The 21,957-nt window shown below is 41.6% G+C and overlaps 1 protein-coding gene and 1 long non-coding RNA gene across 9 annotated transcripts in view; one reads left to right on the top strand and one right to left on the bottom strand.

Moving 5' to 3' along the window:
* The window catches only part of LOC105487710 (uncharacterized), a 58,932-nt gene extending 41,820 nt beyond the window's left edge, over nucleotides 1-17,112 (bottom strand). For all 6 annotated transcript variants that reach the window (XR_011621331.1, XR_011621329.1, XR_011621328.1 and 3 more), the window contains exon 1: nucleotides 16,979-17,112. This is a non-coding gene — a long non-coding RNA (uncharacterized lncRNA). The remainder of the gene's footprint in view (nucleotides 1-16,978) is intronic.
* The window catches only part of LOC105487711 (transmembrane protein 33), a 32,552-nt gene continuing 27,439 nt past the window's right edge, over nucleotides 16,845-21,957 (top strand). Inside the window, exons 1-4 of one of the 3 annotated variants that reach the window (XM_011751255.3) lie at nucleotides 16,845-16,974; nucleotides 17,169-17,237; nucleotides 20,302-20,396; nucleotides 20,888-21,075. In XM_011751255.3, the coding sequence (XP_011749557.1) occupies nucleotides 17,193-17,237; nucleotides 20,302-20,396; nucleotides 20,888-21,075 (328 nt within the window). In that variant the 5' untranslated portion in view covers nucleotides 16,845-16,974; nucleotides 17,169-17,192. Of the gene's footprint in view, nucleotides 17,238-20,301; nucleotides 20,397-20,887; nucleotides 21,076-21,957 lie in introns of all 3 variants that reach the window. The other 2 variants (XM_011751256.2, XM_011751254.2) reach the window with 2 other exon arrangements.

Raw genomic sequence — 21,957 nt, 5'->3', positions numbered from 1 at the left:
GGAGCTGCTAAACCAGCTTGGGGCCAAAGCATGGCAGGTGATCCTTTTGAAACCTACTACGGGACAAGGTGAAACTATGGGCCACAAGGATTTATGTAAGTTTCCTTTTCTTTTAGGAAAATTTCGTTTTTCAAGAGGAAATGTTCTTAGGAATCTACAGAAGGATAGATTTCCAAGATTTCTGGTTATTAACAGAAATGTTAATACCCCAGAAAGGTCATTTGGAATGTTTGTACTAGGGATGTCTTGGATTTAAGTATTATCTGGTGTATTCTCTCTCCCATGCATGCGTCAGGCTTGCATTTTCAGCTTTAGACTCCTGCTCTTCCTTTAACATACATACTCAACATGTTAGCTATGGAACTACTACTAGTTCCCGTGCATGCCAACAATATGCTTTCAGCCTATTTATATTCATGTCCATAATCCAAGTTCTAAATACCCGTCAAGAACTTGCTCAAATGGCATCCATGAAATTCTCGCTGATCTGCCATTCCTTTCAACTTTCCAAAAGCACTTGATATGTAATTTTTGACAGCACATGTTCCTTTCTTGTTTGCATTAGCTTCTGTGTCACAATTTGCCTACTGAATTTGAAAGGAAGATTTAGCATTTTTTTTGTTGCCCTCTCAGTACCTAATTCTGTAAATAGAAGCTTTTTTCTGTATTTTCTTCTAAAAGTTTTATAGTTTTAGCTCTTAATGCTTACGTGTTTGATCCTCAAAAGGTATTTATTGAGCACTCAATCTGGATTACCCAATGATGTCTTGCATATGACACCAAAAGCACAGGCAACAAAAGAAAAAATAGGTAAATTGGACTTTATCAAACTTTTGATATACAGACTTTTGTGCATCAAAAGACATTATTGACAGTGAAAAGACAACCCACAGAATGGGGGAAATATCTGCACATCATATATCTGATAAGAGATTAATGCCCACAACATATAAAGAATTTCTACAATCCGACAACAAAAAAACCAAACAATCTGATTTTAAAAATGGGTGAATGACTTGCATAGATAGTTCTCTGAAGAAGACACAAATGGCCAGAGTAGGCACACAAAAGGAGGTCCAATATCAGTAATCACTGGGAAAATGCAAATCAAAACGACAACGAGATACCACTTCACATCCATTAGGATGGCTATAATAAACAAAATAACAAAACAAAACAATCTCCAGGAAATAACAGTGTTGGTGAAGAGGTGGAGGAATTGGAATCTATAAGCATTGCTAATGGGAAAGTAAAATGGTGCAGCTGTTATGGAAAAACAGTATAAAACTTGCTCAAAAAATTAAACATAGAATTACCATATGATCCAGCAATTTCACTTCTGAGTATGTACCTAACAGAATTAAAAGCAAGAGCACTTTTAATTCTTAGCAAACAAATATTTGTACACCAATGTTCATAGCAGCATTATTCACCATAGACAAGAGGTGGGAACAACTCAAATGTCCCTTTGATGGAGGAATGAATATAGAAATTGTGGTCTATACATACAAGAAACATTATTCAGCCTTTAAAAGGAATAAAATCCTAACATGAATCTTGAATGATGAATTTTGAAGACATTATGCTAAGTAAAATAAGTCAGACAGGAAAGGACAAATATTGTATGACTCCACTGCTATGAGGTACCTAGAGTAGTGAAAGTCATAGTGTTAAATCAAGTTTAGCCTAAAGCTGCCTCCTTACATATTTTAAGTTTGGTCTAAGGGTTTCTCTGTACATCGTGAACTATAACAAGTGGAGGTGTAAACAGACTGTAGCCTATACTTATGCAAATCTCTGAGTTTTGGCCAATCAAATGTAGCCAACAGTTGGAACCATGTTGAAATAAGCCAAATGCCAAGCTGTAACCAATCTGGCTGTTTCCATGCCTCATTTCTGTTTTCTATAAATTACTTTCCCTTTTCAGTCCATAAATCTTCTTCCACCACATGGCTGCACTGGAGTCTCTGAGCCCACTCTGGCTGGAAAGGCTGCCCAATTTATGAATTGTTTATTGCTCAATTAAACTCCTTCAGATTTAATTCACCTAAAGTATTTCTTTTATCAATAGAGACAGAAAGAAGAATGGGAGATGCTATAACGTATGGGGAGGAGGATTAGAAGAGTTAGTATCTAATGGGTACAGAGTTTCTGTTTGGAAAATTGAAGAAGTTATGGAGATAAATAGTGGTGATGGTTGCATAACAATTGAATATATTTAGTGCAACTGAAATGTGTGGCATTTGAAAATGGTTATAATGGCAATCTTATGTATATTTTACCACCAAAAAAAAAAAAAAAAACCAGAAAAGAAACCATGTGATTACATAGAATCATGGAGAGGTCCTTGGAGACAGCTTCTGTAATTCATGGGCCTCGTCTAAGGCAAAGTATACCTAAGCAATCCTTAAAAACAAGGATTTATCAAGTTTAAGAAAATTTGCCAGAAATGAGCATCTGTTACTGTTGTCAACCAAACGTCTTGGGTGAGGGGTGACTATCTGGGCTGGTGGCATGGGGGTAAAATAATTTACCAAGACAGTTGTAGGTAAAGAAAGACAGATTTCCAGCCTAGCCAATATGGTAAAACCCCATCTATACTAAAAAAAATACAAAAATTAGCTGGGCATGGTGGTGCACATCTGTAATCCCAGCTACTTGAGAGGCTGAGGCAGGAAATTCGCTTGAACCTGGAAGGTGGAGGTTGCAGTGAGCCAAGATCATGCCACTGTATTCCAGCCTGGGCGACAGAGAAAGAAAGAGAGAGAGAGAGAGAGAGAGAGAGAGAGAGAGAGAGAGAGAAAGAAAAAGAAAGAAAGAAAGAAAGAAAGAAAGAAAGAAAGAAAGAAAGAAAGAAAGAAAGAAAGAGAGAAAGAGAGAAAGAGAGAAAGAGAGAAAGAGAAAGAGAGAAAGAGAGAAAGAGAGAAAGAGAGAGAGAGAGAAAGGAAGGAAGGAAGGAAGGAAGGAAGGAAGGAAGGAAGGAAGGAAGGAAGGAAGGGAGGAGAAAGAAAGATTTATTAAAGAAAGTATGAAAATACATTCAGAAGAGGAGGTAACTGCAAGGAAATACAGGCTTGCTGGATATTTTATAGAATAGTTTTTGGGCTGATTGATAATGCCAAGGTAGCGGGGAGCTCAACTTGCATTCTTCTGTCAGCTGAGTTGTTTGATAAATTGAGGAATTTGTTGATAAGCAGGAAGTTTGTGAGTTAGGTATGTTATCTGCACAGGAAGACTACATGTCCTGGGCAACAACAACAACAACAAACAAGCAAACCTATAGTTTATGTTCTTCCTCTATTTGTTTACACATCCTGGACCATGAAGAAAGGTAGATCTATAGCTTATCTGCTTTATCGCTTTGCTTTCCCAAGGTCCTGCCAGCCTGACTCCTTTTCCCTAATTAGGACTCCACGCTCAGGACATTCTTCTAGAGCAGGTGATATGGTTTGGCTGTGCTCCCACACAAATCTTATCTTGAATTGTAGTTCCCATAATCCCCACATGTCATGGGAGGGACCTGATGTGAGGTAATTGAATCATGGAGGCAGTTACTCCCATGCTGCTCTTCTCATAACAGTGAGTTCTCATGAGATCTGATGGTTTTATAAGGGGGTTTCCTCCTCTTTGCTCTGCACTTCTTCTTGCTGCTGCCATGTGAAGAAGGATGTGTTTGCTTCCCCTTCTGCCATGATTGTAAGTTTCCTGAGGCCTCCACAGCCCTGTGGAAGTGTGAGTCAATTAAACTTCTTTCCTTTATAAATTACCCAGTCTTGGTGCCCTGTGTCACAGAAGCTCTAGCCATGGCTGAAAGGGGCCAAGCTACAGCTTGGGCTGTGGCTTCAGAGTGTGCAAGCCCCAAGCCGTGGCAGCTTCCATGTGGTGTTGAGCCTGTGGGTGCACAGAAGTCAAAAACTGAGGTTCAGGAACCTCTGCCTACATTTCAGAGGATGTGTGGAAAATCCTGGATGTCCAGGCAGACGTTTGTTGCAGGAGTGGAGCCCTCATGGAGAACCTCTGCTAGGGCAGTGTGGAAGGGAAATGTGGGCTTAGAGTCCCCACAGCGAGTCTCCACTGGGGCACTGCCTAGTGGAACTGTGAGAAGAGGACCACTATCCTCCAGATCCCAGAATGGTAGATCCACCAACAGCTTGCAACTTGCACCTGGAAAAGCTGCAGACACTCAGTGCCAGCCTATGATGGAAGCTGGGATGTTGCTGCCCAAGCTGTGAGTGTCTACCTCTTGCATCAGCATAACCTGGATGTGAGACATGGAGTCAAAGGAGATCATTTCAAAGCTTTAAGATTTGACTGCCCCACTGGATTTTTGGATTTGCTTGGGGCCTATAGCCCCTTCATTTTAGCCAATTTCTGTATGGAATCAGTCACAGTGGTGGGATAAATTATAAAGTTATAGGAAATAGACACAAACCTTCTTGGAATACTGGTAGGTTTGCATAACTTCAGTAAAAGATTTGACTGAAGCAGCTGAATTATCTTAAAAGCTTACATAGGAATGTAGAGGAGTTTATCTAAATAGCTTGTTTACTCATGTGGTCCTAAGACTAACCTTTGATCATCTGTGGCGCATAACTGCTCTCTACTTGGGAGGTCGGCAATGTTAATTACCCTCTAGTGGTGTTTACTCAAGACCTTTGTCATTTAATCTGTACTAAATAAATGCGAACTTCTCTGGCTAACTGAGGCCACCAGGCTGCTGACTTTTTACAGCACCCTCCTCAGGGTCTGTGAGTGGCCCGGTCCCCTAGCCCACTCTTTCACTGGATATCTGTGTCTGAGTGCATTTTTTCATCAGTCACTGGGTCAGGGTCTGCAGGTAGAACCCGGCACTCCCATTTGGAACAAGTGTATTTACCCAATGCCTATAGCCCATTGTATCTGGGAAGTAACTAACTTGCTTTTGATTTTACAAGGTCATAGGTGGAAGGCTCATTGCCTTATTAAAAATGAGACTTTGGACTTGGACTTTTGGGTTAATGCTGGAATGAGTTAAGACTTTGGGGGACTGTTGGGAAGGCATGATTGCATTTTAAAATGTGAGAACATGAGATTGAGGAGAGGCCAGGGTTGGAATGATATGGTTTGGCTGTGTTCCCATCCAAATCTCATCTTGAATTGCAGTTCCCATAATCCTTATATGTCATGGGAGTGACCTGGTGGGTGGTAATTGAATCATGGGGGCAGTTAGCCCCATGCTGCTGTTCTCATGATATTTAGTTCTCATGAGATCTGACTGTTTTATAAGATGCTTTTCCCCATTTTGCTTGGCATTTCTCCTTCTTGCCATCATGTGAAGAAGGATGTATTTGCTCCCCCTTCTGCCATGATTGTAAGTTTCCTGAGGCTTCCCCAGCCCTATGGAACTGTGGGAAACAATGTCTTTCCTTTATAAATTACCAAGTCTCAGGCAGTTCTTTATAGCAGTGTGAGAATGGACTAATATAGCAGGGGTCCCCACCCTCCAGCGCACAGACCAGTACTAACCTGTTAGGAACTAGGCCTCATAGCAGGAGGCAAGCAGTGGATTAGTGAGCATTACCACCTGAGCTCCACCTCCTATCAGATCAGCAGTGGCATTAGATTCCCATAGGAGCTCGAACCCTATTATGGACTGAACATTCAAGGGATCTAGGTTGCATGCTGCTTATGAGACTCTAATGCCTGATAATCTCAGATGGAACAGTTTCACCCCAAAACCATTCCCTACTCCCGTCTGTGGAAAACTTATCTTCCATGAAACCAATCCCTGATACCAAAAAGGTTGGCGACCACTGTTCTAGAGAACTAACTTAAAGTCTTCATAAATAGTTTACTTAATCTCTTCTTTCGTTTTTTTCTCTTTCAAAATGTATCTATTGAGGGCCTCTATTACATATGGCACTATGCAGGAGATATCATGGAGAAAAAAGTAGTAGCAGTATAGATAGCAATTAAACACAGACTTTGGACTTCAATGCCACTTTTATCCCCCTATTATCTATGGGCACATTATTTAACCCTTGTGCATCTCAATTTCCACATGTATAAAACGGGCACAATAATACTACCCATCTCATAGGGTTTGTGCTGAATATCTTCTGTTTGCCTCTCCGGATTCATTCTCCACACTAATCCATCCTGTTCTTGACCCTGGGAATTTGACCTGCTTGGGTTGCTTCAATGAATTTACTTGCTCTCTGGCTTCAATTTGGATTTGGCCAATGAGGATCCCTGGTAGGAGATTAGAGGGAGATAGGAATAAAGAGGTTGGGTTTTTGTCATTGTTTTTAGAGACAAGTCTTCCTGTATTCCCCGGGCTGGAGTGCAGTGGCTTTTCACGAAGGCAATCATAGTATACTATAGCCTCAAACTCCTGGGCCCAAGTGGTCCTCCTGGTTCAGCCTCACGAGTAGCTGAGACTATGGGTGCAGCCAGTTTTGAGGTTGAGTATTTTACTCCAGCTTCCTCCTTGTAGGGATGCCGCAGGAATGGCTGCCTCCCCGACCAAAGGTTACAGCTGCTGCCAGTGCAGCCCTCTCTACATGACTTCCTTTTTCTGAGTTTCCATGAACATCCCCTCCCTTTACAACATGTGTTTCTAACACAAAGCAGCCTGTAAAATTGAACTGCAGACATAAATAAGCAAGCTGGAACCTTGCACAGATGAATGCTAGCAGCTGTTCCAATAGAAGAAGGCTACCAGGGGGCTAGGCATGTTCAACATGGCGGCTCCATCATCCCTTTTCCTTGCCAACAACGTGTACAGTAAGGAGCAGACAACATGAAGCTGGTAAAGAAGAGAAGCCACTTGCATAACAGAAGACTAGGGTGGGGCGGCCAGCTTCCTCATGCACTATGTAAATGTCTCACCTGGTCCAACCATTCTTTGGGCCCGGTGTAAATCTGATACCACCTCCTCAAGCCAGTCTACAAAATCCCTGTGCACATCATCATGGGACTGGAAGACCAACTCGGGTGACCCTCTCTCTCTGCAGAAGAGAAAGCTATTTTCTTTTCTCCTTCTTTCACCTATTAAACCTCTGCTCTTAAACACTCCTGTGTGTGTCTATGTCCTTAATTTCCTTGGCATGAGTCAACAAACCTTGGGTGTTACCCCAGACAATGATGCCACTTCACTGTGATGTCTGGCTTAAACTGGAGCTGGAGCGGCAGGGCTCCATCCACACCAAAGGCTGCATGGGCCTGTTTGAGAAATGGCTGCTGGACAACCTGATCGTCATAACCAAGGTCTTTGTGAGTATCACCTGCCTCCAGATCTTTGGCATCTTTCTGGCCTGGAACCTCCTGAGTGACATCAAAGCAGTGAAAGGCAACTGGTTAGTCTGCCACACGCCATTGCCACATGTCTAGCCAATTGAGGCCTCTGATGGGCACCCCCCTCCCCCATGCAGTACCTTCTCCCACTGTGTTGGTGACAGGAAAGGCTGCAGGAGGTGTTTCTGCTTGGATCTGAGTCCTGAGTGGGGTTTGTATGTACAGGTGCGCTGTCCACCCACAGAGAAAGCCACTGTGGCTCTGCCAGGGCTGCTTTTCCTGGAGCTGTGGGTAAGGAAGGTATGTGTGTCTACGCACACACATGTATATGCATGCACAGGAGAGCCACCGTCTTGGCTATTGTTGGGGTGGTGGGCTCTCCAGAGGACTAGGAAGGGCATAGCTATGAGGGTACAGGCGGTTGGGCACGGTGGCTCATGCCTGTAATCCCAGCACTTTGGGAGGCTGAGGCAGGTGAATCAAAAGGTCTGGAGTTTGAGACCAGCCTGGCCAAGATGGTGAAACCCCGTCTCTACTAAAAAAAAATACAAAAATTAGCCAGGCATGGTGGTGGGCACCTGTAAGCCCAGCTACTTGGGAGGCTAAGGCAGGAGAATCGCTTGAACCCTGGAGGCAGGGGTTGCAGTGAGCCGAGATCATGCCACTGCACTCCAGCCTGGGCGATAGAGCAAGACTCCGTCTCAAAAAACAACAACAACAACAACAACAACAACAAAAAGAAAGAGGGTACAAGCAAGGTGGGTGGGAGGCACTGCTGTGGAGGCATCTGTCTGGGTCTCCCCTTCCCCCACCCCATGCTAAGATTTACTTCTTGGTGCATGGCTGGATGGGGCATGCCTTGGGGCCTGTTGTTGCCTGGGCCACCGCTTCCTGCAGCTTCAAAACTGTCCTCTTTACTAGTTGTAGCTTGAGCCTGCCAGGAGCCCACCTCCACCTCAGTGTAATAGACTGTGTAATTAGCCCAAGAATTTTTTCTCTCTCTCTCGGCATGCCTCTCAGGAGCAAACATGATAAGGGCTAGAAACTACTCAAATAAACAAACTTTGAAAACCAGGGAGAAAAGTAGATTGTAAAGTTTCTCCAGGACCCAGTTAGTGAAATTAACAGGCGATTTTAAACAATTCCCTTGAATCGATTATGGCGCAAAGTTGAGTTTCAAGTATCAGGGAGAAGCAATCTGATCTCCAGCTTTCAACTAGTAGCCATTACAGTTCCAGGGAGGTCCATCTCCTGTGCACATTGATATTTATAAGAAGATGGAAAACAGTGGGGGATAGACTCATGTTCTGAAGCTCTAGAATATATTTCTAGTGTGCATGTATTTTTTCTATCTCTGGCAGCTAAGTTTTCCTTTATTTATTTATTTTTTTTTTTTGAGAGAGAGAGTCTTGCTCTCTTTCCCAGGCTGGAAGGCAGTGGCACAATCATAGCTCACTACAGCCTTGAACTCTTGGGTTCAAGCAATCCTAGCTAGGACTGCAGGTGTGCACCACCATGCTTGGCTAGTTAATTTTTTTTTTTTTTTTTTTTGGAGATAGGAGTCTCATTATGTTGCTCAGACTGGTCTTAAATACTGGCCTCAAATGATCCTCCTGCCTCAGCCTCTTAAAGTGCAAGGATTACAGTAGTGAGCCACCACACCCCACTCAAAGACTACAAATTTATATAGAATAAAGGAATAGTGAAATGAAGTTACACATAGAAACAAAACTGGATTTTTATATAGGAGTAGATAGGTAGAAAAGCCAATTTAGTCTACATTTGGCAGAATTTATTTGCATGTCTATAGATGTGGTAGGCAGAATAATACCACCCTTCCCTGCCTCTCATCCCAAGAAGTCCACATCCTAATCTTCAGAACCTGTGAATTTGTTAAATTACATGACAAAGGGGAATTAAGGTTACAGGTGGAATTAAGATTGCTAATCATCTGACCTTGTAGGGAGAGTATCGTGGGTTATCCAAGTGGGTCCAAAATAATCACAAATCTTTAAAAGTGGAAAAGTGTGGGCCAGGCACGGTGGCTCACTCCTGTAATCCCAGCACTATGGGAGGCCGAGGTGAGGGGATCACCTAAGGTCAGGAGTTTGAGACCAGCATGGCCAACATGGTGAAACCCCATCTCTACTAAAAAAAAAAAAAAAAAAAAAAAAAAAAAAAAAATTAGCTAGGTGTGGTGGCACAGCTACTCAGGAGGCTGAGGCAGGAGAATCACTTGAACCCAGGATGTGGAGGTTGCAGTGAGTGGAGATCATGCCACTGCACTCCAGCCTGGGAGACAGAGTGAGATTCTGTCTCAAAAAAAGAAAAAAAGTGGAAGAGGATGGCAGAAGAGAGTCAGAGGGGTTTGTGCCTGTAGAGAAATGCCTATAGAGAAATGTTCAGAAAGATGCAACATTGCTGGCTTTGAAAATGGAGAAAGGAGTCCAACAATCAAAGATGAGCTCTAAAGCTGGAAAAGGGAAGAAGATGAATCCTCCCCTAGAGCCTCTAGAAAGAAGTAGAACCCTGTAGACCCTGATTTTATCCCAGGGAGACCTGTGTGGGACTTCCGACCTTCAGAACTATAAGATAATAAACTTGTGTTATTTTAAGTCATGAATCTTGTCATAATTTGTCACATCATCAATAGAGAGGTAATAGCTAAGAAGTAGTTGCATTGCTATCATTTATTTACAATTTAAGGAGTTTAAAAAATAACCTAGTCAAAGACAAAGATACATTCATACAGCATCAGATAATCCCCAGTCTTCAGCATTCCACTGAACATGCACCCATTCCAAAGTCTTAAAGGTTTTCTCACATTAGCAATTTTTAAAGGTAACAATTTTCATTTCTTAGTTGAGACCTCATACTCAAGCTATAACTGCAGAGCTTATTGAGCTTAGTTTTCAGGCAGCAAATAAAAGTAGGAATGTATTACTAATGAAATGAATGACTTAGCACTTAGCAATTGCAAAGATACCCTATCCAACCACAGAATTATTAATCACTGATGGAAGCAGAAATGAGCAAATTGATCACTTGATGGTTCAGTAGAATCCCCCTTGAAAACAGGGGGAGAGCCAAGTCATCAATAACTCTGGAATCAATTCTTGTTTCATCAGCCAATTTCTAGCCAGATGGAATAATGGCCTCTTGGTAGTCAACTGCTTTAGCTTCGGGGTTTGTGTTACATTTGGATTTTCTTACCTTCAATTAAAATAAGCTAGGTAACACTTAGGAATTGACTCTGACCCTATGGAAACTCTTATCAAATAGAAATTAATTGGCAGTCACTGAAAGAACATAGAATATAAAAAACATTAGTTTAAAAACAAGGAGTGTAGTAGAATCTTTTTTTTTTTTTTTTTTTTTTTTTGCTGTACCTGGAGTCCATATATTGTTCTTATTATAGCAACAGACAGAGTGTCAAATGAGGTTCATCCAGTTACCAGCTGTGAATCTGTATCCATATGGGTCTGCAGCAACCTCAATTCTTGCCACCTCAGAAGAAAGAATTCAACCAACAGGCATATGTCAGATATGTCAGTAAAGTATACTTGGAAGAGGGCCAAGTGGGCGACTTGAGAGATCAAATGCATGGTTTGACCTCTTCACCTAGGGCGTCACATGTTGGCATACTTCCGGGATCTTGCATTACTTCTCCCCTGATTCTTCCCCTGGGGTGGGCTGTCTTGCTTGAGCCTACTTGCCCAACTCCTGAGATCTTATCAGGAAGCTACTGATCGCCAGTTTCAGGTATTTTCTATCTACCAGGAGACTGCCCTTCCCTGGTGCTGACTATAACTAATTATTACTCGAGAGAGACAATTAACAACAGCCCAACCATCCCCTGATGCTTACCCAATACTCCTAGTGTGTGTGGGGAGGGGGGCGGGGTGCCCTTTCCTGTCTTCCTCATACTATGCTAGCTACCTGCTGTAATGATCTTGCATACATTCCCTTCAGAACTCTCCATTCAAACAAGAGTAAGTGAATGACCCAAGCATGGTCAATCTGTCTCTTAAACTAAATGATCGGTGTAGAAATTTTTATGGGACCAAATTTGATGCAGCGAGAATCAAGCCTGGCTCATTAAATTGAAAGTATCAAGCAAGAGGCACTTTCTACAGGCTGGTCTTGCTAATCTTGTGGAATATGGACTAAAGTTGAAGGAGAATCAACTTGACAATGAAGTCAACTCAGAGGGAAGCAGAGACAAGAACACAGTTTTCTTTGATGTCATTTGGGCTCTTAAATATATGCATGTCTACTAAAAGATTGTCTACCTCTGATCTTTTCAGAGTAGTCATATTATTTTACCTTTTGTTCCCCACAAGGTGAAGATGTTTGCACAGGAGTGTGACCTTTGTAACTCCACTTCGGCCTCTGATTGGCTGCACAAAGCAACTGATTCCAGGCCACCATTTCATTTACATGAGGTGAGCATGAAGTCGCCAATGGGAAACCTAGAGGGTATTCGGACCAGAGAAGATTCTGTATCGGCCAGCTCCCACACTGTGTAGTGTACTTTCGTTTTCAACAAATCCCTGCTTTTGTTCTTTCCTTGCTTCATTCTTTCTTTGCTTTGTTGGGTGTTTTGTTCAATTCTTTGTTCAAAATGCCAAGAATCTGGACAACTTGCAGTCAAGACCCTCTACCAGTAACAACATAACAAAAAACTAGTATCAAAACACAATTTTAACAAAAAAATTTTAAAATGCCAACAAATCAATAATAATGGACCGTAATAAAGGACAAACAGCTCAGTAGAAAAGAGGCAACAGAGGCCGGGCACCGTGGCTCACGCCTGTAATCCCAGCACTTTGGGAGGCTGAGGCGGGTGGATCACAAGGTCAGGAGTTTGAGACCAGCCTGGCCAATATACTGAAACCCCCATCTCTACTAAAAATACAAAAAATTAGCCCAGAGTGGTGGCGGGCACCTGTAATCCCAGCTACTCAGGAGGCTGAGGCAGGAGAATCGTTTGAACCTGGGAGGCGGAGGCTGCAGTGAGTTAAGATTGTGCCATTGCACTCCAGCCCAGGTGACAGTGTAAGACTGCGTCTCAAAAAAAAAAAAAAAAGAAAAAAAGGCAACAGGAGATAAAATCTGAATGGCCAATAAAGTTGTGAAAAGACGCTCAGCCTCAATACTACTCAGGAAAATGAAAATTGAAGAAATAATGACATACCGTTTTATATACCTAATATTGGTAAGAACTAAAAATAGCAAATTTTGGCAGGGCTTAGGGCTGTTCTCATACACTAGATACAACTACTTAGGGCAGTAAACTTGCAATTATTTTAATATGCAAAGTTGAAGATATATGTCTTAGTTGTTTCACTTTCATTTTACTCTTTAACAAAAATATCAAGCAACATTCATGGAATTATACTCATTCATCAATGGCAACTATATATTTCTATGGATATGAGAGTTCAGCAAAATCAAAAAAAGTATCTGTGAGATTAATTAGCTATATGGAATTTACAACAGAGAACATTTTGTATTTTAATATTTTTGTAATAAGATGATTCTTTAAATCAGTAAAAAATATATGTATGTCCTTACATACATACATATATATAATATATATATAGCTATGGACTGAATTGTGTCCCCCAAATTCATATGTCAAGACCCTAACCCTCATGTGACTGTATATATTTGGAAACAGGATCTTTAGGAAGTAATTAAGGCTAACTTAAGTTATAAGGATGGGGTCCTAATCCTACAGAACTGGCGACCTTATAAGAAGGGGAAGAGAGGAGGAGAGAGATCATTCACTGCCTTCTAAATTGAGCACACAAAAAATGGCAGCTGCCTGTGGCTAAAATGAAACTTACCTTGCTGCAACCTGAATCTTAAACCTCCCAGCCTCCAGAACTGTGAGAAAACAAATTTGTGTTGCTTATGCTACCCACTTTATGGTATTTCATTATGGCAGCCTGAGTTGACTACCATAGACACACACAAACACACACACTGGCAAGTAGACATATAATTCTAAGAAATGTTAAAAAGTGTAAGTGCTATAAAAATATGGAGTAAATGATATGGGAAGAATGCAGAGGAGGTGGCATTTTAGCTCAGCTAGGAGGATGAGTAATCCAGGCTAGAGATTTGAAGGACCTGAACTTGGGCAGGGCCTTAGAAAAAGAGGTTTGTACTGTTTCAGGAGAACCCCATTTGATTTCTTGGCTGCAGCTGACTAGCACTGGGTCTGCCCATGGATACTAGAGGATAACCACACATCTGACAGAGGAAGAGCATTACAATCTCTTGGTTTTCCAACAGGATGCCAGTTTTCCAACAGGTTGCCAGCTTTCCAGTAGGTCCCAAGTCTTGATTCTCAATCTACTGCTCTTCTAATGCATTTTTTTCTACACTCTTCTCCAGGTCTCAGCAGATGACATTCCCTTTCCTACACACCCGTACCTAGTTAGACACCACATCTTAGAAGCCACCTCCAAGTCATCTTTCCTCTTCTTTTCCCCAACAACACTACCTCAATCCAGAATCTCGTCACTTCTTTCCTACATGTACGTGTTAACTTAAAACTCACAGGATCTATACATTTAGAAAAGGAGACTTTATTTCTTATAAGGAGATACAGCCTGCAAGGTGGCCATCTCACAGGCTGAGAAGCACAGCCTCCAGCAAGGACCAGAGAAAGGCACTTTAAAGGAAGAGGGGCTGGGTAGGAGCTTTATGCTGAATAGGTTGGCTAAACTTACATATTCAACAGGTTATAGGAGGAGCTATGAATATTCATAAAAGTATTTTATGATCCTGATCCATGCGTATGGAACAACATGCATGTTACATACAACCTGTGTTCACCTTGGGGTGGAGACTTAACATTTAATGTGTTACAGTTAGGCCCTGTACATCAAAAGGTGAAGCAGAGATGAAGGCACACAAGTGCATGGCCTCTGTAAAGTGGCCAGAATCAGCCTATGGTCAGTGGTCTTATCTGGAGAAAGTTACTGAAATCAGTCTCTTGTGCAATCAAAGCTGTAGCTATGGTTGGTATAGCAGGGGTTCAGTTAGTGTCTGTAAGCTGGATCAGTAGTAATTGTTTTAATATTGCTTCTCTCTAGGCCGGTGGTTGTTTAGCTGCCAGAGAGTGTGTGTGTGGGGGGGAAACTCTTGTGGCAGAACATAGTTTATTTTATTTTATTTTTTATTATTATACTTTAAGTTCTAGGGTACATGTGCACATCGTGCAGGTTTGTTACATATGTATACATGTGCCATGTTGGTGTGCTGCACCCATTAACTCGTCATTTACATTAGGTATATCTCCTAATGCTATCCCTTCCCCCTGCTCCCACCCCACGACAGGCCCCGGTATGTGATGTTCCCCTTCCTGTGTCCAAGTGTTCTCATTGTTCAAATCCCACCTATGAGTGAGAACATGCGGTGTTTGGTGTTTTGTCTTTGCAATAGTTTGCTGAGAATGATGGTTTCCAGCTTCATCCATGTCCCTACAAAGGACATGAACTCATCCTTTTTATGGCTGCATAGTATTCCATGGTGTATATGTGCCACATTTTCTTAATCCAGTCTACCACTGATGGGCATTTGGGTTGGTTTCAAGTCTTTGCTATTGTGAATAGTGCCGCAATAAACATACGTGTGCATGTGTCTTTATAGCAGCATGATTTATAATCCTTTGGGTATATACCCAGTAATGGGATGGCTGGATCAAATGGTATTTCTAGTTCTAGATCCTTGAGGAATCACCACACTGTCTTCCATAATGGTTGAACTAGTTTTCAGTCTCACCAACAGTGTAAAAGTGTTCCTATTTCTCCACATCCTCTCCAGCACCTGTTTTTTAAGTGTAGGGGGTGCATTACTTAACCCTTGCCTGGCATGGCCTTAGGTCCTGTTTATAATTTGGTATCCTATTCCTACAAAGAGTTTGTTCTGTCAATGTTATGATCTTTATTGTAATATTAACATGTTAAAAGTAGGTTGACTTCCTAGAACTAAATTGAAAGGAAAACCGTAACTTTCCATGCCTAAGTAGTTGCTAGTCAGTTGTGTCTAAACTACAAAAGGGAGGGGGTATAATGAGGCATGTCTGATCTCCTGTCCCATCATGGCTGGGGTCCCCTTGGCCAAGAGAGGGATCTATCCAGTCAGTCGACAGACCCCTGACTTAGGATTTTATTTTTAGTTTATATATAAAAAAATGACTTCACAAATAATTTCCTGACCTTTAGTTTGCCCCTCTGGTCATCCTCCACCCTGTTGCCAGAGAGATCTTTCTAAATCTCATGATGTCACACTTCTGATTAAAATCGTACCATAGTTCTCTGGATTTCAGGGTCAAGTTCAGATCCTTTCCTCAGTACACACCTGCCTGCCTTTCTAGCCCAAATCTTTCACAATCCCCTGACTTGCACCATCATTCCGGTCACACTAAACTAGTCCTCTGGCTATCCTGTTACTTCTTGCAGTTTCTGTTACCCTGTCTGGAGTCCTCTTCCCCTTTTGAGGCAGCAGAATATCGTATAGAGGTAGGGAATCTAATGCCGTTTCTTGCTGAGTTCCTAGAACTAAATTGAAAGGAAAATCCTTACTTTCCATGCCTAAGTAACAGAAGGAACAGACACTACTCCCTTTGCAAGCCCGGACCTGTTCTGCACAGCAGATGGGAAATTCAAAGTACCTCTGATTAGTTGCTTTTTGTAACCAATCAGACGTTTGCAACTTTGTAACTTCACTTCAGCCTCTGATTGGGGGCCACCACTTCATTTACATGAAGTGAACTCCAAGTGGCCAATGGGAAACCTCTAGGGGGTATTTGGCCCCGAGAAGATTCTGTACCCAGGGCCCTTGAACTGCTGTCCAGCGCTCCCACACTCTGGAGTGTACTTTCATTTTCAACGAATCTCTGTTTTTGTTGCTTCATTCTTTCCTTGCTTTGTGCGTTTTGTCCGTTTCTATGTTCAAAACGCCAAGAACTTGGACACCCTCCACCGGTAACACTTTCAGCCAACTTTTTGTCCTTCAAGACCAAGGGCCGGAATTATCTTTTCCAGGAAACCTCCCCAGACCCCTTCTGATATAGGTACCGTCCTCTGTGCTCCCTGTGATTAAATCAGCCTCTGTACATATTACACAATCACTGTGCTCTGATTTCCGTTTATTTGTCTCTTTTTTGCAATCTGTGTCATATTCCTCTTTTTATCCGCCTTGCCAAGTATGGAGCCTGTCACATAGCAGGCCTCATAAATACTTGTTTAAAGAATTAATAGATATAGAACCACAGGGCTTAGTGAGTCCCTGGAGAAAGGGATCAAAGATGTTTCTGAGGCCTCTATATCAGGAAGTGCAGAAATTTCATGGTTTGAGCATGGGCAGGGAGGATTATTTGTGAGCTGTATTTGACGCAAAAGTTGCTCCCCCTTCCTGATTTCTTAGCTCACTTGGCCAATCGGCGGGTAGGACAGCTGGAGCGCAAATTAGGAGAAAAAAACTACACTTCCCGTCATGCCTCTGGGAACCACTCCCGTTTCCCCCCTTCGTCACCCCCTTTTCCCTACGGAAATGAAAGGAGCACTTCCGGGTTGGGCCATAACCTGGAGCCGGCGGCGTAGGTTGGCTCTCTAGGGCTTCACCCTTAAGCTCCGCCTTCGCTCCCGTCTTTCTGGAAACACGGCTTTGATCTCGGGACAGGTACCTCGCGGCTGCTGCGGGTGCCCTGGATCCAGTAGGCTGCACCGGGCGAGCGAGACCCTTTCCTGGTGGAGGCTCAGAGTTCCGGCCGGGTGCATCCGGCCTGTGTGTGGCGCGAGGCAGGGAAGCCGGTACCCGGGTCCTGGCCCCAGCGCTGACGTTTTCTCCCCCCTTTATTCTCTCCGCGGTTGCAGCGTTGCAGACGCTAGTGTGAGCCCATGGCAGATACGACCCCGAACGGCCCCCAAGGGGCGGGCGCTGTGGTAAGTGCGAGGGCAGGGTAGCCTGGCTTGATTTGCAAGAGTTAGGAAGAAGCAGGAAGTGTTGCGAGTCCCGAGGCGTTCCAGAAGCTCAGTGCTTTCAGGACTGGGATTAATGAGTTGGGGTGGGGAAGTTGGAACGGGGAGAGGGGAGGTCCTGAGCGAAGATATGGAGGGAACTACAAGTTTGTTTCCGAAGCGACAATAGACTGACTGCAGCTCGTGGCCCTCACCTGTATGCCATGGAAATTGGGCCTTCTTTCCTCTTCTCACACCTCCGTCTCTTGTTTATCGTAGGCCCCAGGGTTAAAGATGCCACATGAGGTTGTGCCATGACACGCATGATCCATGACACACACCACGTGGAGCACACGGGTGCTGGCAAAGAACGTTTCTGCCTAGTATATACCATTGTATATACAAATTATGCAAAAGGAGGAGAGCGGTGGTCTTTTTCTTCTTCACTTTGTTCTTTATGAAGAGAAATATCATTATGCTTTTGTAAATTTTTTAAGATGCTGATCTGGAACTAACAAGTTATTTGTGCCTGGAGCATTATTGTCCTCTACTTTTTAATCCATAAATAGTTAAGTATTCTTCTGTGTGACCACAATGCAGTTACCACATTTGAGAAATATTACCTAATATAAAGTCCATGTGCAAATTTCCATAATTGTCCTTTAAAGCTGCTTTCTTCTCATCCGGGATTCAGCCAAAAAACATGCATCGATGGCCGGGCACAGTGGCTCACTCTTGTAAGCCCAGAACTTTGGGAGTCCAAGGCAGGAGGATCGCTTGAGTTTAGGAGTTCGAGACCAGCCTTGGAAACACAGCGAGACCTCATCTCTACTAGAAATCAAAAAAATTAGGCGGGGCGTGGTCGCTCACGCATGTAATTCCAGCACTTTGGGAGGCCGAGGCGGGCGGATCGCTTGGGCCCGAGAAGTTGAAGCTGCAGTGAGCTAAGATCGCACCACTGCACTCCAGGTTGGGCTATAGAGCAAAACCTCCTCTCAAAACAAACATAAATTAGCCGGTCTTGGAGGTGCGCTCCTATAGTCCCGGTATAGTCCTAGCTACTCGGGAGGCTGAGGCGGGGTGTGCTGCTGCGCTCCAGCCTGGGGTGACAGAGGGAGACCCTGTCTCAAAAAGCATGCATTAAATTTACTGTCTGTATCTTGTTTACTCCCTTTTAATCTAGGAACAGTTCTGCCCTCTCCTCCCCTTTTTTATCTTTTAAGATACTGATAGTTGTGAGTCCAGACATATTTTGCAGCATATATGTGTATCTATATTATATATCAGGAAGCATTTTACATTGGTTTATCCGATCATTGCAGAATTTGATTATTTGATTAAGGCGGTGTCCACCAGTTTCTCCATTGTAAAGATTCCTTTTTTCCTTTCTAACTGAAGTGTTCTTTGGCATGATACTGTGAGACTGTGTGAATATTGCTCCTCAACAATTTTTCACCTAAAGATCTAGTGATTTTGGTTTTTTTTTTTTTGCCTGAGCTATTTATTAGTATGATGGTTGGACAGTTTACTCTTAAAAAATGTATACCAATACACTTTCTTAAACTTTTAAAATTGTCTAATAAAATATACATAAGCGTGTACAAAACGAAACGCATAGCTCAATGATTTATTGCAGAATAAACACCCTGAACAAATAGATTTTAAGGAGAATGTTCTAAAACTAACTTTCAAACTGTGGTGCACAGTTGTAATATTTGTTGAGAAACTGAGCACAGTAAGCTGGATTCATCCTTCACTTGATTACTGCTAATCATTTCAATTTACTGGAGTCACAGTATGGTAAGTCTGGATTTAATAATACATCCAAGTTGTATTTCATATTTCTGAAATTACCTACATGTGGGTTAAAAAGACATACAATAGAACAGCCTGGAATTTTACAATGTACTTGCATTTTCCCCTCAAATTTTTCATAGTTTTTTTCAAAAGATAATGAAATTAAATTACGTAGAGCAGTGTTTTTAGACTTCAGGTAGACCCGTTAGTGAGTTGAGAAGTCAGTTTAGTGAAAATACCAGCTATTTTTTAAAAATTAAATAGAAAATGTCAAAATCCATTATGTACAGTAGGGTAAATATTGTTTGTGAAACTTTTGTTTATATATCTATGTATATGGATCTCGATGTTAAAATTACGAAGATCCTAGACAAAACATGTAAAAGCCACTTTAGAATTTGAATATAAGATACATTTTAATGAGAAAACAAATTTTAAGATTCTGCTTTAGTGGTAATAGACATAGGTATTGGGGGGAAAGCAGCAAAGGAAAAGGCAGAATGCGAAAAAACTGGAGAAGAAAAGGGTATACGGATGTTTAATCTAGCACTATCGAAACTAGGGTAAGACTTGGTGGGGGAACATGGAGGTGATAAAGAGAGTGGTGTAATCAGAGAGGCAGGTGGCCATTTAATACCTGTCAGCCGTATTTTGAACACCTACAGTATGCCAGGCTCTTGTGCATGTAGGTAGATTACAAGGCGAATGAGTTCAGTTGTTACTACTATCATGGTTTTATATTTCTTCTTCAAAAGGTTTCTTTAATCCAAACTGGCTTTATGTGATGTTTTACTCAGCTCTGAGACCTACCTATTCAGATTTGAGAGTTTTTGCTAAGAATAGGCATATGGATCTCTTGAGAGCAATTAGTTTTTGTTTAATGTTCTTTTAAAATAGAAGAAGCCAATATTACAAGTATTAAAGGAAAAAGACAATTGTAGTTGAATTTCTGTTAAGATTATTTTTTCTAATTAATTAGTCTTTGCATTTTTTCAGATGTCAGCTGATGTTTTTCTGTTTATTTCTGTTTAAGTACTTCTTGTGCTTTCTACATGAAAACTATAAGGTGTTCGGACTTGTCATTAAGCGTATACATGAAACATTTAATTGCCTTAGAGTTTTCACCTAATGATCTAAAAAACAAATAGAGCAAGATTAAAATATTTTGAGTAGACATAAAAACCACACAGTCTTGATGCTTAAAAACATAATTTGCAGGCATAGCTTACAGTATTTTTCTTTTTAAATTTAGCAATTCATGATGACCAATAAACTGGACACGGCAATGTGGCTTTCTCGCTTGTTCACAGTTTACTGCTCTGCTTTGTTTGTTCTGCCTCTTCTTGGGTATGTATTATACATATTGCTGCCTTTGATATTCAGTTGTTGAGTCAGTTTATCTGGAATGCCTTTTATGTGTAAGACTTGTTAACCTGTAAAGGGTTCAGGGACAAATAAAATACAAGTTCCAGCCTTAAGATACTAACAACCTAATAACACTGTCAGTTAGAGGAATATTTTATATCTTGTGAAACTAACACATTGAAAATCCAAGGAAAAATTGATGTGTGGGAATGAGATAAGTTCATGTTTTTTTCACTTTTACTTATTGATGGAAGATCCTGCTTTATAAAATTCAGTTTTATAAATTGATTATAAAAAATTCAGTTGGATGTATATATGAAGTGATGCTATTAAAAAGGTAGAATAAGTTCATGTAATTTTTTTCTATTGACAAGTGATTTAGGTGTTGTGCAATTATGATGCAATTCACAAAGGAGGAAGAGACACTGCAGTTGTTTATGTCTCATGATAACCTCTCCTCTGGTAATTTGCAGGTTGCATGAAGCAGCAAGCTTTTACCAACGTGCTTTGCTGGCAAATGCTCTTACCAGTGCTCTGAGGCTGCACCAAAGATTACCACACTTCCAGTTAAGCAGAGCATTCCTGGCCCAGGCTTTGTTAGAGGACAGCTGTCACTACCTGTTGTATTCACTCATCTTTGTAAACTCCTACCCAGTTACAAGTATCCTTTTCTACCTTTTTAACAATGAAATTGCCAACTAAGTATATAGGAGATCTCTTCTGATTATTTCAGCAATGAAGGCATTCCATGAAGTCTGGGTTTGTTCTTGGCACTTCATTTGAATGAAGATATGTTTAGCGTAAGAATTTCTGACTTTTAAAATGTGAAATGTAAACTTTGAAGAGCTGATTTAGGAATTTTAAACTATCTTTGTTCTTGCCTCTTGTAATCTTCTCTGTTAGAATGGATATTTTCAAATTCTGCTTCGAAGTATAAGCTTATGCAGAACTTACTTTAATATTTAAAATTTTTTTCATTTAATTCACATTTTTGGCAAAGTGTCATGTCTTGCTTTAAAAAAGAGAGGTCCTCAGCTCTATCTTAACCCCCAGTGAACTAGACACAAATGCAATTTAACCAAGAAATAACTTATTTAAGCAGGGAATGAGATAAATCAAAGAAGTTAATATTTGCTGTGTATAGAGTAGAAAATAAGGACACACATGGATAATCTGTGAAGCTAATGAGAAATAACTCGTTTGGAATTTGTATGTTTTCACATTTCAAAGGTGTGTTTGGGATGATACTGGGTATTCCATAAAGGAGGGGGAAAAATAGGGAAGAGGTTCTATAGTGAACGCTAGGTTAAACTTTTTTTTTTTTTTTGAGACAGGGTCTTGCTCTGTCGCCCAGGCTGGAGTGCAATGGCGCGATCTTGGCTCACTGCACCCTCTGCCTCCTGGGTTCAAGCAATTCTCTGCCTCAGCCTTCTGAGTAGCTGGGAAATACAGGCGCCTGCCACCACACCCGGCTAATTTTTTTGTATTTTTAGTAAAGACGGGGTTTCACCATATTTGCCAGGCTGTTCTTGAACTCCTGACC

The sequence above is a fragment of the Macaca nemestrina genome, chromosome 3 (genome assembly GCF_043159975.1).
Source record: "Macaca nemestrina isolate mMacNem1 chromosome 3, mMacNem.hap1, whole genome shotgun sequence".
NCBI lineage: Eukaryota > Metazoa > Chordata > Mammalia > Primates > Cercopithecidae > Macaca > Macaca nemestrina.
This window is presented reverse-complemented; position numbering and strand designations above follow the sequence as displayed.